Source organism: Crinia signifera, chromosome 3, assembly GCF_055691185.1.
Source record: "Crinia signifera chromosome 3, ASM5569118v1, whole genome shotgun sequence".
NCBI lineage: Eukaryota > Metazoa > Chordata > Amphibia > Anura > Myobatrachidae > Crinia > Crinia signifera.
In genome coordinates, this window is record NC_139219.1 from 1,422,781 (window position 1) to 1,442,012 (window position 19,232).

The 19,232-nt window shown below is 50.7% G+C and overlaps 1 protein-coding gene across 5 annotated transcripts in view; it reads left to right on the forward strand.

Moving 5' to 3' along the window:
* Positions 1-19,232, forward strand: part of EPRS1 (glutamyl-prolyl-tRNA synthetase 1) — a 260,057-nt gene that overhangs the window by 76,070 nt on the left and 164,755 nt on the right. For 3 of the 5 annotated variants that reach the window (XM_083175138.1, XM_083175140.1, XM_083175141.1), the window contains 5 exons: positions 1,028-1,261; positions 1,891-1,975; positions 6,994-7,053; positions 7,275-7,295; positions 19,122-19,232. In XM_083175138.1, the coding sequence (XP_083031264.1) occupies positions 1,028-1,261; positions 1,891-1,975; positions 6,994-7,053; positions 7,275-7,295; positions 19,122-19,232 (511 nt within the window). The remainder of the gene's footprint in view (positions 1-1,027; positions 1,262-1,890; positions 1,976-6,993; positions 7,054-7,274; positions 7,296-19,121) is intronic. The other 2 variants (XM_083175139.1, XM_083175142.1) reach the window with 1 other exon arrangement.

Genomic DNA, 19,232 nt, shown 5'->3' on the forward strand with positions numbered 1-19,232 from the left:
ACCGCGGCTGTATCTGTATATGGAATGCTGTGTTACAGTGTCAGTAATATGGTATGTGGTGTATGTATACCTGTGTGTGACTGCGGCTGTATCTGTATACGGAATGATGTGTTAGTGTCAGTAATATGATATGTGGTGTGTATATACTGTGTGTGACCGCGGCTGTATCTGTATATGGAATGCTGTGTTACACTGTCAGTAATATGATATATGGTGTGTATATACTGTGTGTGACCGCGGCTGTATCTGTATATGGAATGCTGTGTTACACTGTCAGTAATATGATATATGGGGTGTATATACTGTGTGTGACCGCGGCTGTATCTGTATATGGAATGCTGTGTTACACTGTCAGTAATATGATATATGGGGTGTATATACTGTGTGTGACCACGGCTGTATCTGTATATGGAATGCTCTTACATTGTCAGTAATACGACATGTGAAGTGTGTATACTGTTTGTGTGACTGCGGCTTGTGTATATACTGTGTGTGACTGCGGCTTGTGTATATACTGTGTGTGACTGCGGCTTGTGTATATACTGTGTGTGACTGCGGCTTGTGTATATACTGTGTGTGACTGCGGCTGTATCTGTATATGGAATGCTCTTACATTGTCAGTAATACGACATGTGAAGTGTGTATACTGTTTGTGTGACTGCGGCTTGTGTATATACTGTGTGTGACTGCGGCTTGTGTATATACTGTGTGTGACTGCGGCTTGTGTATATACTGTGTGTGACTGCGGCTTGTGTATATACTGTGTGTGACTGCGGCTTGTGTATATACTGTGTGTGACTGCGGCTTGTGTATATACTGTGTGTGACCGCGGCTTGTGCGTACAGTGTGTGTGACCGCGTCTTGTGCGTACAGTGTGTGTGACCGCGTCTTGCGCGTTGTGTAACGTGATTTGTAGCAGACAGAGAACAGATATTGTGGACGTCCAGTTACAGATCATTCTGGTGAGGCACGGCACATGTTTGCCATCAATAATAACCTGTCATTTCCCACTGTGTTCCTTATGCAGCATATACCCCACATATGACTTTGCCTGCCCCATTGTGGACAGCTTAGAGGGCGTCACGCATGCGCTAAGAACGACTGAGTATCACGATCGGGATGAGCAGTTCTACTGGATCATAGATGCTCTGGGGATCCGGAAGCCGTACATCTGGGAGTATAGTCGTCTGAACCTCAACAACACTGTACTGTCCAAGCGGAAACTCACCTGGTTTGTCAACGAGGGCCTTGTGGATGGCTGGTATGTGCCACATTAGTTTTCATATGCTGGTACCATGTGTCCCTGCATGCCTGTCTATCCCCAGCAGGGGGAAGGTTCTATTGGCTGTCTGACATGTCAGTGTTCTCATGCGTCTGTCAGTCTGAGAACATTCTGTGGAGGCTCCGTGTCCGGGGAAACACTGTGTGGGCCGTCCCGTCCGGGGCAACACTGCGTGGGCCGTCCCGTCCGGGGCAACACTGCGTGGGCCGTCCCGTCCGGGGCAACACTGCCTGGGCCGTCCCATCCCTCTAGTCCGTCCCACCTCCCGCAGCTTCGTATTACGGACAATGCACGTCTCCCTCACTAGCTACAATATTCTGTATTATTTCTAGTCACTTCTAGAGCCCCAGTCCCTGTTCCCAGGTGAACTAGCGGGGGCAGCATAGTATGGGGGCTAGTGTCAGTCGCTATCCTGCTTGCTCCAACCTATGGAGACTCGTCACACCCAGATATAATAGCTGACAATGTCCAACAGGAAGGGATATTACATTACTGAGTGCAAATATCCAATCATCTTTTTACCTTTTCCCATACATGGCTCCGCTCTGTAATACAGTAGTGTAGGGATTAGGGGGCAGCACTTACGTGTGCACTTTACTCTGTTTCAGGGATGACCCCAGATTCCCAACTGTGCGAGGCGTCCTCAGAAGAGGCATGACGGTGGAGGGGCTGAAACAGTTCATTGCTGCGCAGGTTGGTCGCATGTGAAGGAAATAGGTCACCGATGTATTCACCTTGTGTATGATATGTGACCGTGTTTTTTCTGTGACTTATACAAGACTCTCTCCCCTGTTGGGTGTAGTGGGCTGTATACAGGGACTCTCTCCCCCAATGGGTGTACTGCACTGTATACAGGGACTCTCTCCTCCGATGGGTGTACTGCACTGTATACAGGGACTCTCTGCTCTGATGGGTGTACTGCGCTGTATACAGGGACTCTCTCCCCTGATGGGTGTACTGCGCTGTATACAGGGACTCTCTCCCCTGATGGGTGTACTGCGCTGTATACAGGAACTCTCTCCCCTGATGGGTGTACTGCGCTGTATACAGGGACTCTCTCCCCTGATGGGTGTACTGCGCTGTATACAGGGACTCTCTCCCCCGATGGGTGTACTGCGCTGTGTACAGGGACTCTCTCCCCCGATGGGTGTACTGCACTGTGTACAGGGACTCTCTCCCCCGATGGGTATACTGCACTGTATACAGGGACTCTCTGCTCTGATGGGTGTACTGCGCTGTATACAGGGACTCTCTCCCCCGATGGGTGTACTGCACTGTATACAGGGACTCTCTCCCCCGATGGGTGTACTGCACTGTATACAGGGACTCTCTGCTCTGATGGGTGTACTGCACTGTATACAGGGACTCGCTCCCCCGATGGGTGTACTGCGCTGTATACAGGGACTCTCTCTGATGGGTGTACTGCGCTGTATACAGGGACTCTCTCCCCCGATGGGTATACTGCACTGTATACAGGGACTCTCTGCTCTGATGGGTGTACTGCGCTGTATACAGGGACTCTCTCCCCTGATGGGTGTACTGCGCTGTATACAGGGACTCTCTCCCCTGATGGGTGTACTGCGCTGTATACAGGGACTCTCCTCTGATGGGTGTACTGCGCTGTATACAGGGACTCTCTCCCCCGATGGGTATACTGCACTGTATACAGGGACTCTCTGCTCTGATGGGTGTACTGCGCTGTATACAGGGACTCTCTCCCCTGATGGGTGTACTGCGCTGTATACAGGGACTCTCTCCCCTGATGGGTGTACTGCGCTGTATACAGGGACTCTCCTCTGATGGGTGTACTGCACTATATACAGGGACTCTCTCCCCCGATGTGTATACTGCACTGTATACAGGGACTCTCTCCCATGATGGGTGTACTGCGCTGTATACAGGGACTCTCTCCCCTGATGGGTGTACTGCGCTGTATACAGGGACTCTCTGCTCTGATGGGTGTACTGCACTATATACAGGGACTCTCTCCCCCGATGTGTATACTGCACTGTATACAGGGACTCTCTCCCATGATGGGTGTACTGCGCTGTATACAGGGACTCTCTCCCATGATGGGTGTACTGCGCTGTATACAGGGACTCTCTCCCATGATGGGTGTACTGTGCTGTATACAGGGACTCTCTCCCATGATGGGTGTACTGTGCTGTATACAGGGACTCTCTCCCATGATGGGTGTACTGTGTTGTATACATGGACTACTCTGATGGGGGCACTGTGTACAGGGACTCTTTCCATTATGGGTGTACTGTATACAGGGACTCTCTCTCGTTGATGGGTATACTGCGCTGTATACAGGGACTCTCTCCTCTGATGGGTGCACTGTATACAAGGACTCTCTCCCCTAATGCTGCACTATATACAGAGAACCTTTCCCCTGTTGGTGTACTGCGCTGTATACAGGGACTCTCTCCCCTGATGCTGCACTATATACAGAGAACCTTTCCCCTGTTGGTGTACTGCGCTGTATACAGGGACTCTCTCCCCTGATGCTGCACTATATACAGAGAACCTTTCCCCTGTTGGTGTACTGCGCTGTATACAGGGACTCTCTCTCCTGATGCTGCACTATATACAGAGAACCTTTCCCCTGTTGGTGTACTGCGCTGTATACAGGGACTCTCTCCCCTGATGCTGCACTATATACAGAGAACCTTTCCCCTGTTGGAGTACTGCGCTGTATACAGGGACTCTCTCCCCTGATGCTGCACTATATACAGAGAACCTTTCCCCTGTTGGTGTACTGCGCTGTATACAGGGACTCTCTCCCCTGATGCTGCACTATATACAGAGAACCTTTCCCCTGTTGGTGTACTGCGCCGTATACAGGGACTCTCTCGGCATCTGGAACTAAAGAAGCCATCTCAGTCAGGAAGCGGATCTCCAGGATATTCGTAGATTGATTCAGTGTACAGGGCAATTCACAGGTTATAGACGCATTGCATCCACACATTCAAGTTTGTCAATAATCCTTTGTGTAGAAGCATTGATCGCCTTAAGCAGCAGCCATGTATAATTGGCCATGTTAATGGTGGTGGCTAGCACACCACCCAGATTCACCAACTAAGGTGCAACAGTCAAGCTCCAGGCTGTATAGGGGGCAGAGCAGACAGGGAAAGGAGGTAGAGAGCAGGGGTATCCAATGTCAGTACACAGGCTGTAAAGTCTCACTCACCCCACCTAGAAGACAGGAGGTTCCTATATATAGGAGTCACGGTATGTGCTTAAACAGGGGATTGCATCACCTAAAATGGCGGGTCTGTGCGATCACTATAGCAAACAAGATGGCTGCAGGATCAATGTGTCGGGTTACCCGACCTTACAGGGACCTGTCCACTGTGCCCCCATCAGGGGGAGAGAGAGTCCCTGTCCATGGTGCCCCCATCGGGGGGAGAGAGAGTCCCTGTCCATGGTGCCCCCATCGGGGAGAGAGAGTCCCTGTCCATGGTGCCCCCATCGGGGAGAGAGAGTCCCTGTCCATGGTGCCCCCATCGGGGAGAGAGAGTCCCTGTCCACGGTGCCCCCATCGGGGGGAGAGAGAGTCCCTGTCCACGGTGCCCCCATCGGGGGGAGAGAGTCCCTGTCCACGGTGCCCCCATCGGGAGGAGAGAGAGTCCCTGTCCACGGTGCCCCCATCGGGGGGAGAGAGTCCCTGTCCATGGTTCCCCCATTGGGGAGAGAGAGTCCCTGTCCATGGTTCCCCCATCGGAGAGAGAGAGTCCCTGTCCATGGTGCCCCCATCGGGGAGAGAGAGTCCCTGTCCACGGTGCCCCCATCGGGGGGGGAGAGAGAGTCCCTGTCCACGGTGCCCCCATCGGGGGGAGAGAGAGTCCCTGTCCACGGTGCCCCCATCGGGAGGAGAGAGAGTCCCTGTCCACGGTGCCCCCATCGGGAGGAGAGAGAGTCCCTGTCCACGGTGCCCCCATCGGGGGGAGAGAGAGTCCCTGTCCATGGTGCCCCCATCGGGGAGAGAGAGTCCCTGTCCACGGTGCCCCCATCGGGGGGAGAGAGAGTCCCTGTCCACGGTGCCCCCATCGGGGGGAGAGAGTCCCTGTCCACGGTGCCCCCATCGGGAGGAGAGAGAGTCCCTGTCCACGGTGCCCCCATCGGGGGGAGAGAGTCCCTGTCCATGGTTCCCCCATCGGGGAGAGAGAGTCCCTGTCCATGGTTCCCCCATCGGAGAGAGAGAGTCCCTGTCCATGGTGCCCCCATCGGGGAGAGAGAGTCCCTGTACACGGTGCCCCCATCGGGGGGGGAGAGAGAGTCCCTGTCCACGGTGCCCCCATCGGGGGGAGAGAGAGTCCCTGTCCACGGTGCCCCCATCGGGAGGAGAGAGAGTCCCTGTCCACGGTGCCCCCATCGGGAGGAGAGAGAGTCCCTGTCCACGGTGCCCCCATCGGGGGGAGAGAGAGTCCCTGTCCACGGTGCCCCCATCGGGGGGAGAGAGAGTCCCTGTCCACGGTGCCCCCATCGGGAGGAGAGAGAGTCCCTGTCCACGGTGCCCCCATCGGGAGGAGAGAGAGTCCCTGTCCACGGTGCCCCCATCGGGGGGAGAGAGAGTCCCTGTCCACGGTGCCCCCATCGGGAGGAGAGAGAGTCCCTGTCCATGGTTCCCCCATCGGGGAGAGAGAGTCCCTGTCCATGGTTCCCCCATCGGAGAGAGAGAGTCCCTGTCCATGGTGCCCCCATCGGGGAGAGAGAGTCCCTGTCCACGGTGCCCCCATCGGGGGGGGGAGAGAGAGTCCCTGTCCACGGTGCCCCCATCGGGGGGAGAGAGAGTCCCTGTCCACGGTGCCCCCATCGGGGGGAGAGAGAGTCCCTGTCCACGGTGCCCCCATCGGGGGGAGAGAGAGTCCCTGTCCACGGTGCCCCCATCGGGGGGAGAGAGAGTCCCTGTCCACGGTGCCCCCATCGGGGGGAGAGAGAGTCCCTGTCCACGGTGCCCCCATCGGGGGGAGAGAGAGTCCCTGTCCACGGTGCCCCCATCGGGAGGAGAGAGAGTCCCTGTCCACGGTGCCCCCATCGGGGGGGGGGGAGAGAGTCCCTGTACACTGTGCACCCACCAGGGGGGGGAGAGAGTCCCTGTCCACAGTCCACCCACCAGGGGGGGGGGGGAGAGTCCCTGTACACAGTCCACCCACCAGGGGGGGGGGAGAGTCCCTGTACACTGTGCACCCACCAGGGGGGGGGGGGGGAGAGAGTCCCTGTACACTGTGCACCCACCAGGGGGGGGGGGAGAGAGTCCCTGTACACTGTGCACCCACCAGGGGGGGAGAGACTCCCTGTACACTGTGCACCCACCAGGGGGGGAGAGAGTCCCTGTACACTGTGCACCCACCAGGGGGGGGAGAGACTCCCTGTACACTGTGCACCCACCAGGGGGGGGAGAGTCCCTGTACACTGTGCACCCACCAGGGGGGGGGAGAGAGTCCCTGTACACTGTGCACCCACCAGGGGGGGAGAGAGTCCCTGTACACTGTGCACCCACCAGGGGGGGGAGAGACTCCCTGTACACTGTGCACCCACCAGGGGGGGGAGAGTCCCTGTACACTGTGCACCCACCAGGGGGGGGAGAGAGTCCCTGTACACTGTGCACCCACCAGGGGGGGGAGAGAGTCCCTGTACACAGTCCTATATAAGATAAATGAAGGTTCTCTAATGTCCTCAATGACGATTCTATGTGTCTGTTTCAGGGGTCTTCTCGATCTGTTGTGAATATGGAATGGGACAAGATCTGGTCATTTAACAAGAAGGTAATATTGCAGCCTCCCGATTGTGTAGTCTGAGCAGCTTAAATATTCATTGCAGCGCCCCCTACTGACTACTGCAGGCCGTGTACAATGATGTACTGATTTCCTGATTTGTGAATGTTGTCATGACCTCATTGACTTGCTCCAACCAAACGTTGACTTGTGGGAACAGACCTTGGCGTGAATCTGATCTATAAACTGCATTTCATTCTTCTGCTTTCAAGCTGCGAGCTATCTGTAAGAAGGTATTATTCCTGCTATTTCCCTTCTATTTTATTTGGCCTTTGGTGTATAGCTTACACTTCTGTGAGCAAACGTTGCTTACTCCATCATTTCGCAAATGAAGAGAATACAAACACAATCCCATCGCTTTATGCAGATCTTAGGAAGGTGCATTCACTGCTGCGCGGCCGGAAATCCCCTCCGAGTACATGTTCTTATGGTATCCAGGGCCGATAGCATGTGTCCGATTCCATGGGCAGTCCTGTGTGCATTGGGTCGGACCTGAAGATTATATGTTCTGCACGTTTTATCCCTTCTGGCGGTGGGGACCGTGTGATACATCAGATGTAGTAAGGCCGCATGCGATCCTGGGCGTCTGGTGGGGGATTGTATGCAATGTCTCAGAGGGGAGATGTCGCATAGTGTGTGGGGGCATTTACTTAGAGATTTACAATTGTTGGTTAGGGTAGAGATCAGGTGTAGGGTGACAATATTGGTGTGTGTTAGGGTCAGGACTTCTTACCCAGCTATGTCCTAAACACCAAGCGATACTTCTATGGAATCTATGAATAGTAGTAGTTGGCACAGACACACATACACATACATACACACACACATATATATATATATATACACAATTGCAAGCCCTTTGGAATTACCTGGATTTCTGCATAAATTGGTCATAAAATGTGTCCTGACCTTCATCTACGTCACAACAATAGACAAACACAGTCTGCTTATACTAATACCACACAAACAATTATGTTCTCATGTAAACATTCACAGTGCGGGGGGGACGAAGTATGTGAACATTCACAGTGCGGGGGGGACTAAGTATGTAAACATTCACAGTGCAGGGGGGACTAAGTATGTGAACATTCACAGTGCGGGGGGGACTAAGTATGTAAACATTCACAGTGCAGGGGGGACTAAGTATGTAAACATTCACAGTGCGGGGGGGACTAAGTACGTGAACATTCACAGTGCAGGGGGGGCTAAGTACGTAAACATTCACAGTGCGGGGGGGCTAAGTATGTAAACATTCACAGTGCGGGGGGGCTAAGTATGTAAACATTCACAGTGCAGGGGGGACTAAGTATGTAAACATTCACAGTGCAGGGGGGGCTAAGTATGTAAACATTCACAGTGCAGGGGGGGCTAAGTATGTAAAGATTCACAGTGCAGCGGGGACTAAGTATGTAAACATTCACAGTGCAGGGGGGGACTAAGTATGTGAACATTCACAGTGCGGGGGGGACTAAGTATGTAAACATTCACAGTGCAGGGGGGACTAAGTATGTAAACATTCACAGTGCGGGGGGGACTAAGTACGTGAACATTCACAGTGCAGGGGGGGCTAAGTACGTAAACATTCACAGTGCGGGGGGGCTAAGTATGTAAACATTCACAGTGCGGGGGGGCTAAGTATGTAAACATTCACAGTGCAGGGGGGACTAAGTATGTAAACATTCACAGTGCAGGGGGGGCTAAGTATGTAAACATTCACAGTGCAGGGGGGGCTAAGTATGTAAAGATTCACAGTGCAGCGGGGACTAAGTATGTAAACATTCACAGTGCAGGGGGGGACTAAGTATGTAAACATTCACAGTGCAGGGGGGGACTAAGTATGTAAACATTCACAGTGCGGGGGGGACTAAGTATGTAAACATTCACAGTGCAGCGGGGACTAAGTATGTAAACATTCACAGTGCAGGGGGGGACTAAGTATGTAAACATTCACAGTGCAGCGGGGACTAAGTATGTAAACATTCACAGTGCAGGGGGGGACTAAGTATGTAAACATTCACAGTGCAGGGGGGGCTAAGTATGTAAACATTCACAGTGCGGGGGGGACTAAGTACGTGAACATTCACAGTGCGGGGGGGACTAAGTACGTGAACATTCACAGTGCGGGGGGGACTAAGTACGTGAACATTCACAGTGCGGGGGGGACTAAGTACGTGAACATTCACAGTGCGGGGGGGACTAAGTACGTGAACATTCACAGTGCGGGGGGGACTAAGTACGTGAACATTCACAGTGCGGGGGGGACTAAGTACGTAAACATTCACAGTGCGGGGGGGACTAAGTACGTAAACATTCACAGTGCGGGGGGGACTAAGTATGTAAACATTCACAGTGCGGGGGGGACTAAGTATGTAAACATTCACAGTGCGGGGGGGACTAAGTATGTAAACATTCACAGTGCGGGGGGGACTAAGTATGTAAACATTCACAGTGCGGGGGGGACTAAGTATGTAAACATTCACAGTGCGGGGGGGACTAAGTATGTAAACATTCACAGTGCAGGGGGGGACTAAGTATGTAAACATTCACAGTGCAGGGGGGGACTAAGTATGTAAACATTCACAGTGCAGGGGGGCTAAGTACGTAAACATTCACAGTGCAGGGGGGACTAAGTACGTGAACATTCACAGTGCAGGGGGGACTAAGTACGTAAACATTCACAGTGCAGGGGGGACTAAGTACGTAAACATTCACAGTGCAGGGGGGACTAAGTACGTAAACATTCACAGTGCAGGGGGGACTAAGTACGTAAACATTCACAGTGCAGGGGGGACTAAGTACGTAAACATTCACAGTGCAGGGGGGACTAAGTACGTAAACATTCACAGTGCAGGGGGGACTAAGTACGTAAACATTCACAGTGCAGGGGGGGACTAAGTACGTAAACATTCACAGTGCAGGGGGGACTAAGTATGTAAACATTCACAGTGCAGGGGGGACTAAGTATGTAAACATTCACAGTGCAGGGGGGACTAAGTATGTAAACATTCACAGTGCAGGGGGGACTAAGTATGTAAACATTCACAGTGCAGGGGGGACTAAGTATGTAAACATTCACAGTGCAGGGGGGACTAAGTATGTAAACATTCACAGTGCAGGGGGGACTAAGTATGTAAACATTCACAGTGCAGGGGGGACTAAGTATGTGAACATTCACAGTGCAGGGGGGACTAAGTATGTGAACCCTTGGAATGAATAACTGGTTGACCCTCCTTTTGGCAACAATAACCTCTACCAGACGTTTCCTATAGTTACATATCAGACCTGCACAACGGTCAGGGGGAATTTTGGACGATTCCTCTTTACAAAACGATTTCAGTTCAGGAATACTCTTGGGATGTCTGGTGTGAATCCGTCTCTTGAGCTCATGCCGCAGGATCTCATTCGGGCTGAGGTCAGGACTGGGCCGCTCCAGGATGTGTATTTTCTTCTACTTCTGTGCTTTGGGTCATTGTCCTTTTGCATCACCCATCTCCTGTTGAGCTTCTATTGGTGGATAGATGGCATTAAGTTCTCCTGCAAAATGTCTTGATTAAACTTGGGAATTTATTTTTCCGTCGATGATGGCAATCTGTCCAGGCGCTGAGGCAGCAAAGCAGTCCCAAATCCTAATCCCCACTCCACCATACTTTAGATTTGGGATGAGGTTTTGATGTTGGTGTGCTGAGCGCGCCTGCTGCCTTTTTATCTCCACACATTGGCATATATTCAATGCCGTGGGCGAGCGGTGACTGCGAGCAGGACTTTTTGCTCGCAGTCACCGCTCACCCTGTCAGTATTCAACTGACCCCCCTCATTCGCAAATTCCCCCTCGCTCCGTTTTTTGAGCGAGGGAGAATTTGCGAATGTGCCTCCAAAAGCTGCGAGAATCGAGGCTAATTACAGCGAGTTTGCTGCACTAGCCTCGGCTCTCGTAGTTTAGGGTAATCCTCGCCGTTCTGTGACTGCGAGGATTCCCTCGGAACGTTGCATAGTGCGAGCGGCCGGCGTGGGGGTTAAACTGCGAGGATCACTGGTTTTCTGTGATCCTCGCAGTTTAACCCCCTTGCCGGCCGCTCGCACCGGCATTGAATACTTGCCATAGTGTTGCATGTTCCTTCCATACAACTCCACTTTGGTTTCATCTTTCCGCAGAATAGTTTGGCAGTAGTGCTGTGCAACATCCAGGTGCTCTGTTGCAAACTTCAAACATGCAGAAATGTTTTTTTTGTGGACATCGGTGGCTTCCTCCGTGGATTCCTCCCATGAATTCCTTTCTTGTTTAGTGTTTTACATATCATAGTCAACAGAGATGTTGGCATGTGCCAGAGATTTCTGTACGTCTTTAAATGTCACTTTAGGGGGCGTGGCTTGGACGAGCTAGGAGCAGGCAGCAGTCTCCTGGAGCTCCTGCATCCCATCCTGGATATTATCCTATTTAAACCTGCTAGATGGCTCTGGAGCTGGCGCTGCTGAAAGAATAATTACCTGATCACCTGGTGCCCCTGTTAAATCGCTGCCGCGGTCTTTTTCTGCCGTTCGGAGACTTCATCGGCTTCAGCCTACTGCTCCTCCGGCTCTGTCACTCGCGGCCAACTGTCCTGCACGGAGCGTGACGCTCTGATCGCGGGTGGAGAAGTGGACTGGGGGGCTGGCGACCTCTCCAGAGATGCTTGGCGGGGGAAGCGGCTAGCGGTCTCTGAGGTGACTTGCTGCCGCGGTCCGCACGGGGAGAGCTGGAGCCATCAAGCGGCAGGGCTGTGTGAAAATTCAAAGAGTCTGCTATTGCCAGATACTGCAAGAGTGACCTCGTATCCCTTCATTGCCATGCAGTTTTTATACTTCACGGTCTGCTGCTGCGGTGAGTGGTGACGGCGACCACATATTTGGCACGCAGACGCCATTTTTTCCGTTTGGAGGCCTGGCTGCGGATCTGGCGATAAAGCTTTTGTCTCCTGTGACTACCAGCTTGGATAAACATGGATCTCCCTTTACTACAGATCCTGCGTGAAATACAGGAATCCTCCACTAGATTATGCCGGCAGCTGCATGCCCTAACCAGTGGTGTCTCATCTCTCTGGTTACACGATGTGGTCGATATGGGTGATATCCCAATACGCATGGAACCTCTGCCCCTTCTGCTGCGATCCTGGTGTGGAGGTCGGAAGGACCTATCCCCTTTATTTCACTATAGAAGAGGGAGGCATGCAGGTCTATAGTTCCTTTGTCATATCCTGTCACGGGCCTGGTTACTGCAATGGACTCATACTTCTATGTGGATTGGTGCGTGCCTGTGATTGATCCTGTTTGCACAGATGAAGCTAAAGTTTGCCTCCAGTTTTATGGTAAGATCCTGAAGACTATGGTTGCCTCCTATTCATGGTACTACATGTGCTCCAGATGTCACCTCAGCTGTACACATGAGACTAATCCCATTTTGCTATATTACAAGACTGAGAGATGGCCAGATCAGCAGCCTATTTGCGCCAAATTGCCAATCCATTTTATGATCGCCGTCCTGCTTTTACCTATCACAATGTTTGCTCATAATGTTATAATATCTCTGATTCTGTTCTACATTCCACCAGGTTTTAGTGTTATGTCGGCAGTTCTCTCTTCATTGACATAAGCTGGGCGGATTTGACTGCTGTATCTATATTTGTTTGGGGTAGGCCGGGTTTCAACAAGCTCACTTCTCCTGACAATCCTGCACCAGCTGTTACCCGTTTGTTCTCCTTATGCGATGGGACCTGACCGACCTGATTTCGGGCTTTTTAAGAGCTTTCCCGACAATTGTAAAATCGGTCGCATTGCATGCCATTATAATGGCATGCGATGCGACCAATGCGATGGACCCGATTTTACATAGGAACCAATGTTAAATGCCCCCCATACCCAATTTTTGATTGTATACCCACCCTGATGGGTAATTTGTATGTCAAATGCCCCCCCATTGTTAATGCCACCGCACGATGAACGCCAACCCGAAGCGTGGCGAGCACAGGGGTACGCGTCCTCCAACCTTTTCATACCCCCACTATCCACGTCGTTGTGGAGTTGATTTTATATAGTGTGGCGAGCCTGAAGCGTGGCAAGCGCAGCGAGGGGACGTGTAATACCTGTGAGTAATGCACTTCCCCTCGCGCCACACTATATAAGATCAACTCCACGCCGACGTGGATAGAGGGGGCATAAAAAGGTCGGAGGACGCGTACCGCTGTGCTCGCCATGCTTTGGGTTGGCTTTCATCGTTAAGGGTGGCCTTAACAATAAGGGTGCATTTGACATATAATTAACCATTAGGGTGGGTATACAATGAAAAATGGGGTCTGGGGGGCATTTAACATTAGGGCCAATGTAAAAGCGGGTCTCAGGGACCATTTAACATTTATTCCAATGTAAAAATCGGGTCCGTCGCATCGCATGGGATGTGACCGATTTTTCCAACCCGATGGCATACAATTAAAGTCGGTGGCGCCGTGCTAGGAAACAAGTACTGCAGTTTCTACTGTTTAGGAGGGTATTGAATAACACAACACAGATTTACTATTTTGTTACACTTTTTGTACTGGTGCTGCAGGTTTGGTCCCGAATGGCGCCTTTGGGTACTGAAATAAACATATCCACCCTATAGCGATATCCTTTGACAACATGTGTAAGCCCTGCCTATGTATGTCTTCAAGCACCACGTATTTATGCTACATATGTTCCTAATTATTAAGCTCCATGGGTCGCTGCTAAAGCTATACTTATGTATGTTTAGGGTGTTACTTTGTATGTTTATTGCAAAAAAATGTCAATAAAAATTATGGAATAAAAAAAAAAAAGTCACTCTAGGATTCACCTCAATGAGCATTCTGCTACTCCAAGGGAGAGTAGCAACAGTGCATATAGACCAGCTGTCTTACCTTGGACTGATGAAGGCTTTTAGAGATAGATTGGTAACCCTTTCCAGCTTTATGCAAGTTAACATTTCGTAATCGTATGTCTTCTGAGAGCTTTTTTGTGCGAGGCATGTTTCACATCAGGCAATGCTTCTCGAATGGCAAACTCAAAATTGTTGTGTGTTTTTTTTTATACAGCAGGGCAGCTTCAACCAACATTTCCAATCTCATCTCATCGATTGGTCCCCAGGTTGGCTGACTCCTGATTCCAATTAGCTCTTGGAGAAGCCGTTAGCCTAGGCCTGGGTTCACATGTTTTGTCCACCCCGCACTGTGAAGGTTTACATGGTGTGTTCAATAAAAACATGAGAACATATAATTGTATTGTGGTATTAGGATAAGCAGACTGTGTTTGTCTATTGCTATGACTCTGATGAAGAGCAGAACATATTTTATGACCAATTTCTGCAGAAATCCAGGTAAATCACATACTTTTCTTGCAACTGTTCATATTAACAGACAGGGACCCAACGGCTCCCGAGAGCTTCTAATCTAAATGGAAGGTGACTAATATATAAGATAATTCGGTGTTTCCCATCCTCTGTCCCCCGGGTACACTGCAATCCCCTCCCCCGGGCTATTGCGCTGAACAGTTATCTTCCCTTACTGCTAAAGATGTGTCCACGTGCCTCTCGCCTCCTTTCACGTTACACAGGGTCCTAGTTGTGATATGACTTTTCTGGACACGTGCGTGGCTTCTTTTCCCAATTTTTCCCTTTAAATACTGTCTATTTGCAAAATGTAGAGATCATGAAGCACCAGCAGCTTCTGCTGATTACAGTGATATTCAGCATATCTATATTCAGTGTGTGACTGACGCTGTCTGCATAAGAATTGTAATGTTAGTGTTTTCCAGGAACACAGCGTAGCATTCCGTATAACGGGGTACCGGATGCGATCCCGACACTCATTTACCCGACGTTGTTAATCCCGACTGTCGGAACCCTATACCACATCCATATAACGTGAGGCTATGTGTATGTGGATCATCTCTAGCAGTCCTGGATGATGTACTTCAGGCCTGGACAAATTGTGGCTGTACGTGTGTCATGGGACTACAAGAGGCAGCATGATAACGGATTAGGCTGGCCCAGGTTGTCCTCGATCAGGGACTAATGACATTACTGAGGTATGAGACACACGGGTGACGCATCATTTACATTGGTGCTAGTGAGGCCACGCCGGCGCGTAGTAGGCTGTGTAACTATTACTTAGTAATATAGGCAGTAAATGCACCTGGTCTAAGCTCTGCAGCCTCATATTCCTGTCCCACAATACTCACGCTGTAAGGATTTGGTTGGCGTTGTAGCGTGTGCGGAGCAGTGATCCCTTGTGTTGTGTGTGTGCTACATTCTTCCTATAGGAGACGATCTAGTCGTCCGCTGAATGCTGCCTAGTCCAGGGGTTCGTGATTGTGTTCTGTCCAGGGGCTGGCTGGCTGGTGTCTGGGCTCCAGTCCTGTGCACATGGCTACCACCGGCCCTGCTGCCTGTTCAGCAACTGGACCTACCTTTGCCTGGCTATAGTTTGATTTTCCTTTCTTCTGCTTGATCTCATGTCTATCACTGCTTGTCTGGCATGTGCCCCCTCCCTGCGTGTTTTGTGTTTTATTCTCATTTCTACAGATGACACTAACTGGTCTTTACTCTACACACCTGCATTTACTATTGGCCAGGAACACTGCACCACCATTTCTGCACCGCAGTGACAGCATGGCTTGTAGGACTTTAACGATGCTATTTATCAATGAGTGATAATACTCCCCCTGAATGATACAACTTGTTGTGTATGATAAATGGGGCTCCATCCAATCAGATCCCAATTTTCTGGTGTTTTGAAACATGACCGGAGCTGGTTGGCTGGAGCAACGTTGTATCATTCACAGGGTGTTTTATTACTGGTTCATAAATGGGTCCTAGATCTATAATCCCTTTTTAGGAAACCATTACTCAAATAGCAGTTACTGTCCACACATCCTCCACATACTGAGGATCCAGGTAACAGTCCGTGTTGGCACTTCTGTCATGTGGCGGTTTTCTGGGGGGAGCGGGGTTTGCACAGGAGTCCCACAGGTGTTTTGCATCTGTCTGACGCCAGGAGAAATTATGCACTGAGAAGAGGGGGGGGGGGGGTTTCTGTAGGGTCTGTGTCAGTAGTAAGCAGGTGCTTATTGCCTGCCAGGCGAGGGGATAGGTTTGGCTGATTGATCTGATCTGGGCCTTGTCTCTTCCTGCCCCATATCCAGCATGTATACAGGATTATGACGGTGGCGCAGATGATTAGACTTTGGGATTGACGTCCATTCTTTGTCTACAGTGTTATCCAGCAGTTGTGGGAATGACACAAGTTTATATACACACAGTTTGCTGCCTCAGTGTTACAACGGTTAGTCAGATGTTACTATGGTACTGAAGTAACATTACAGCATCTCATTAGTGCAAGAGTCTTTTATTGACAATAACATTAGGTTTATGCACAGAGCCAATATTGGCAGCTGTCGGTCACCTTCTGGCCACATACTGGCTGGTGGCCGCCCACTTTTGCCTAATCAGCGCTTGTAGTTTGTCAGAATCTGTGGGATTTGTTTGTCCATCCATCTATTCAGGATTGACCACAAGTTCTCAATGGGATTAGGGTTGAGGGAGTTTCCTGGCCATGGACGCAAAATGTTGATGTATTGTTCCCCAAGCCACTTAGTTATCACTTTGATTTGTGGCAAGGCGATCCATCATGCTGAAGAAGGCATTGTTCCTCTCCAACCTGGCCTTGGATGGTTGGGAGAAGTTGTTCTTGGAAGAAGTTTTGATTCCATTATTTATGGCTGTTTTCTTAGGCAAAGTTGTAAGTGAGCCCACTCCCTTGGCTGATCAGCTACCCCACACATGAATGGTCTCATTTTTCTTTACTGTTGGCATCAACATTGTTTTCCCAGATGCACCAAACAATCTGAAAGGGGGTTCATCAGAATAAATTGCTTTACCCCATCCTCAGCAGTCCAATCCCGGTACCTTTCACAGAATATCGGTCTATGCCGGATGTTTCTCCTTAACACCAGGTCATCCTCCAAAACTGTTCACCTCACTGTGCGTGCAGATGTACTCACACCTGCCTGCTACCATTACTACGCAAGCTCTGCACTGGTGGTGCCCCAATCCCAAAGCTAAGCTGAATCAACCTTGGGAGATAGTTCTGGTGCTTACTGGATGTTTTTGGTAGCCCTGAAGCCTTCTTCACAACTATTGATCCTCTTTTCTTGAAGTTTTTGATGATCTGATAAATGGTTTATTGAGGTGCAATATAATCGCAGCAAAATCCTTGCCTGTGAAGCCCTTTTTGTGCAGAGCAATGATGACTGCTCGTGTTTCTTGCAGGTAACCATGGTTCAGGAAGAACAATTTCATGAGTTTGAAGAAACTCAGGGAGCCCGGGGTGTGCTCCCAACACCCAGTGCAGTGACCTAAATCGTGCATAGGGGGCCGTACATACTTATGGAACCTCTCCCAAAGGAGAAGGGCCCCGTTACTCCCCTAATCCCTCTCTGCCATAAGGCTGAAGAGGGAAAAAAGGGATCGGTAGGTCCTCTTCACCAATGCTCAGAGAGACCCTCTTTCCTCAATACCCGGAAAGGTCCTCTGCACCCGAAGAGTTTGGAGAGACCGTTAGTAGGTTTCCCTCCACCTTGCGGCTCGGGGTCGCCACCGAAGCTCTCCCCAAAAGGATGAGAGCTTCATTACATTGGGGAGTGGATGGCCCATAAGGGTCATACACACGGCCCAAAAAAACAAACTACAAAAAACAGAGAATATGAAAAGTGCCAACGTGAGAGGGAAAATAAATCAATAAAGAGACCACAGTCAGAAGGCCGGGGTGGGGGTGAGAAAAATTGTCCTACCCCATCCAAAAGGCCCAGGGTGAGGATGTGAAGCTCTAACCTAAAGGTAAAGTGAGCAGTGCAAGTGCCATACTTGTGCATAGTGCATGTTCCAGCTCCCCCGAGTTTCCCCAGGGGCACAGTGCAGCTTCGGGCTCCAGGCAGCCAGCGTCCGGCCAAGTGTTTCTCTGCTCCCACCTAGGGCACTTTCCAGCCCCTGGCATGGGAATGGTTACTCACTGGGCTTTTTGAGTGACTCCCTTAGGGGTTGAGGCCCCCTCAGAAGAGCAATCTACTCAGTCTCTGTTTCTCGCATCCCAAGGTTAAGTTACTAAGCTGGGCTTTTTGCGGTCTCCCCATCAGAGGCTACAAACCTCTGGAATGGAAGCAATCTACTCAGCGCTTCTCCGCTCCTTGGGATTGGATACTAGACTGAGGCTTTCCCTGTCTCATCCTTCAGGGGCTACAAACCCCATCAATAGTCACCTACTGGGCCCAGTGTAAACCCCCCCCCCCCCCCTACCTCCTACCAGTGTGTTTACGGAAACACCTCCCACCATCTGGCAGGGGTGAAGGGTCCCATCCCCTCCGCCCATCAGAGCAGTTACTGAGTCCAGCCTTTCTCTATTCTCTGCCAGGGGCCGGTCCATACCCACTGATGAGAACAGATACTACACTTGATCTTAGCCGAAGGCCGATGCACCTCCCTCCTGTATGATCAGCATGACCGAGTGATCTCAAGCCTTATCCGCATCAGCTCTCACTTGTGCTAATGAGATAATCACTGACATGAGCTGGTCCTTTTGTGGCAGGGCTGAAATGCAGTGGAAATTGGGATTGCGCTTATTGTCATGGCAAATGGAGACTTTGTAATTAAATGCAGTTCATCTGATTGCTGTATTTGACAGTCTGGAATATATGAATATTTCCACCATAGAAACAGAGGCAGCCGAGTTAGCGAAAATTCTAATTTGTGTCATTCTCAAAACATGTGACCTCAGCTGTGTACCCGGTATTGGGCTGTTGGGGCTCACTGCAATTACGTGTTACATTAGTCGTACATGTACTTCCTATTACAGTACAGTTACTGCCTGCATTACAGTACTGCACATGCCCAGCGGTAGCCGGTCCATGCACGCAGTGTTCGCTAGCTACACACAAAAGACCAGTTACTGTCCTGCTCCTTCTTTTACCAGCCATTGGCAGACTTGGCGTGTGTCACCCAGTCTTGTGTTTCCCTCCCATAGGTGATAGACCCTATTGCCCCGCGGTACAGCGCTTTGCTGAAGAGCCAGGTTGTTCCGGTGAACATTGCAGAGGCTGAGGAAGGAGTGACCGAAGTCGCCAAGCACCCAAAG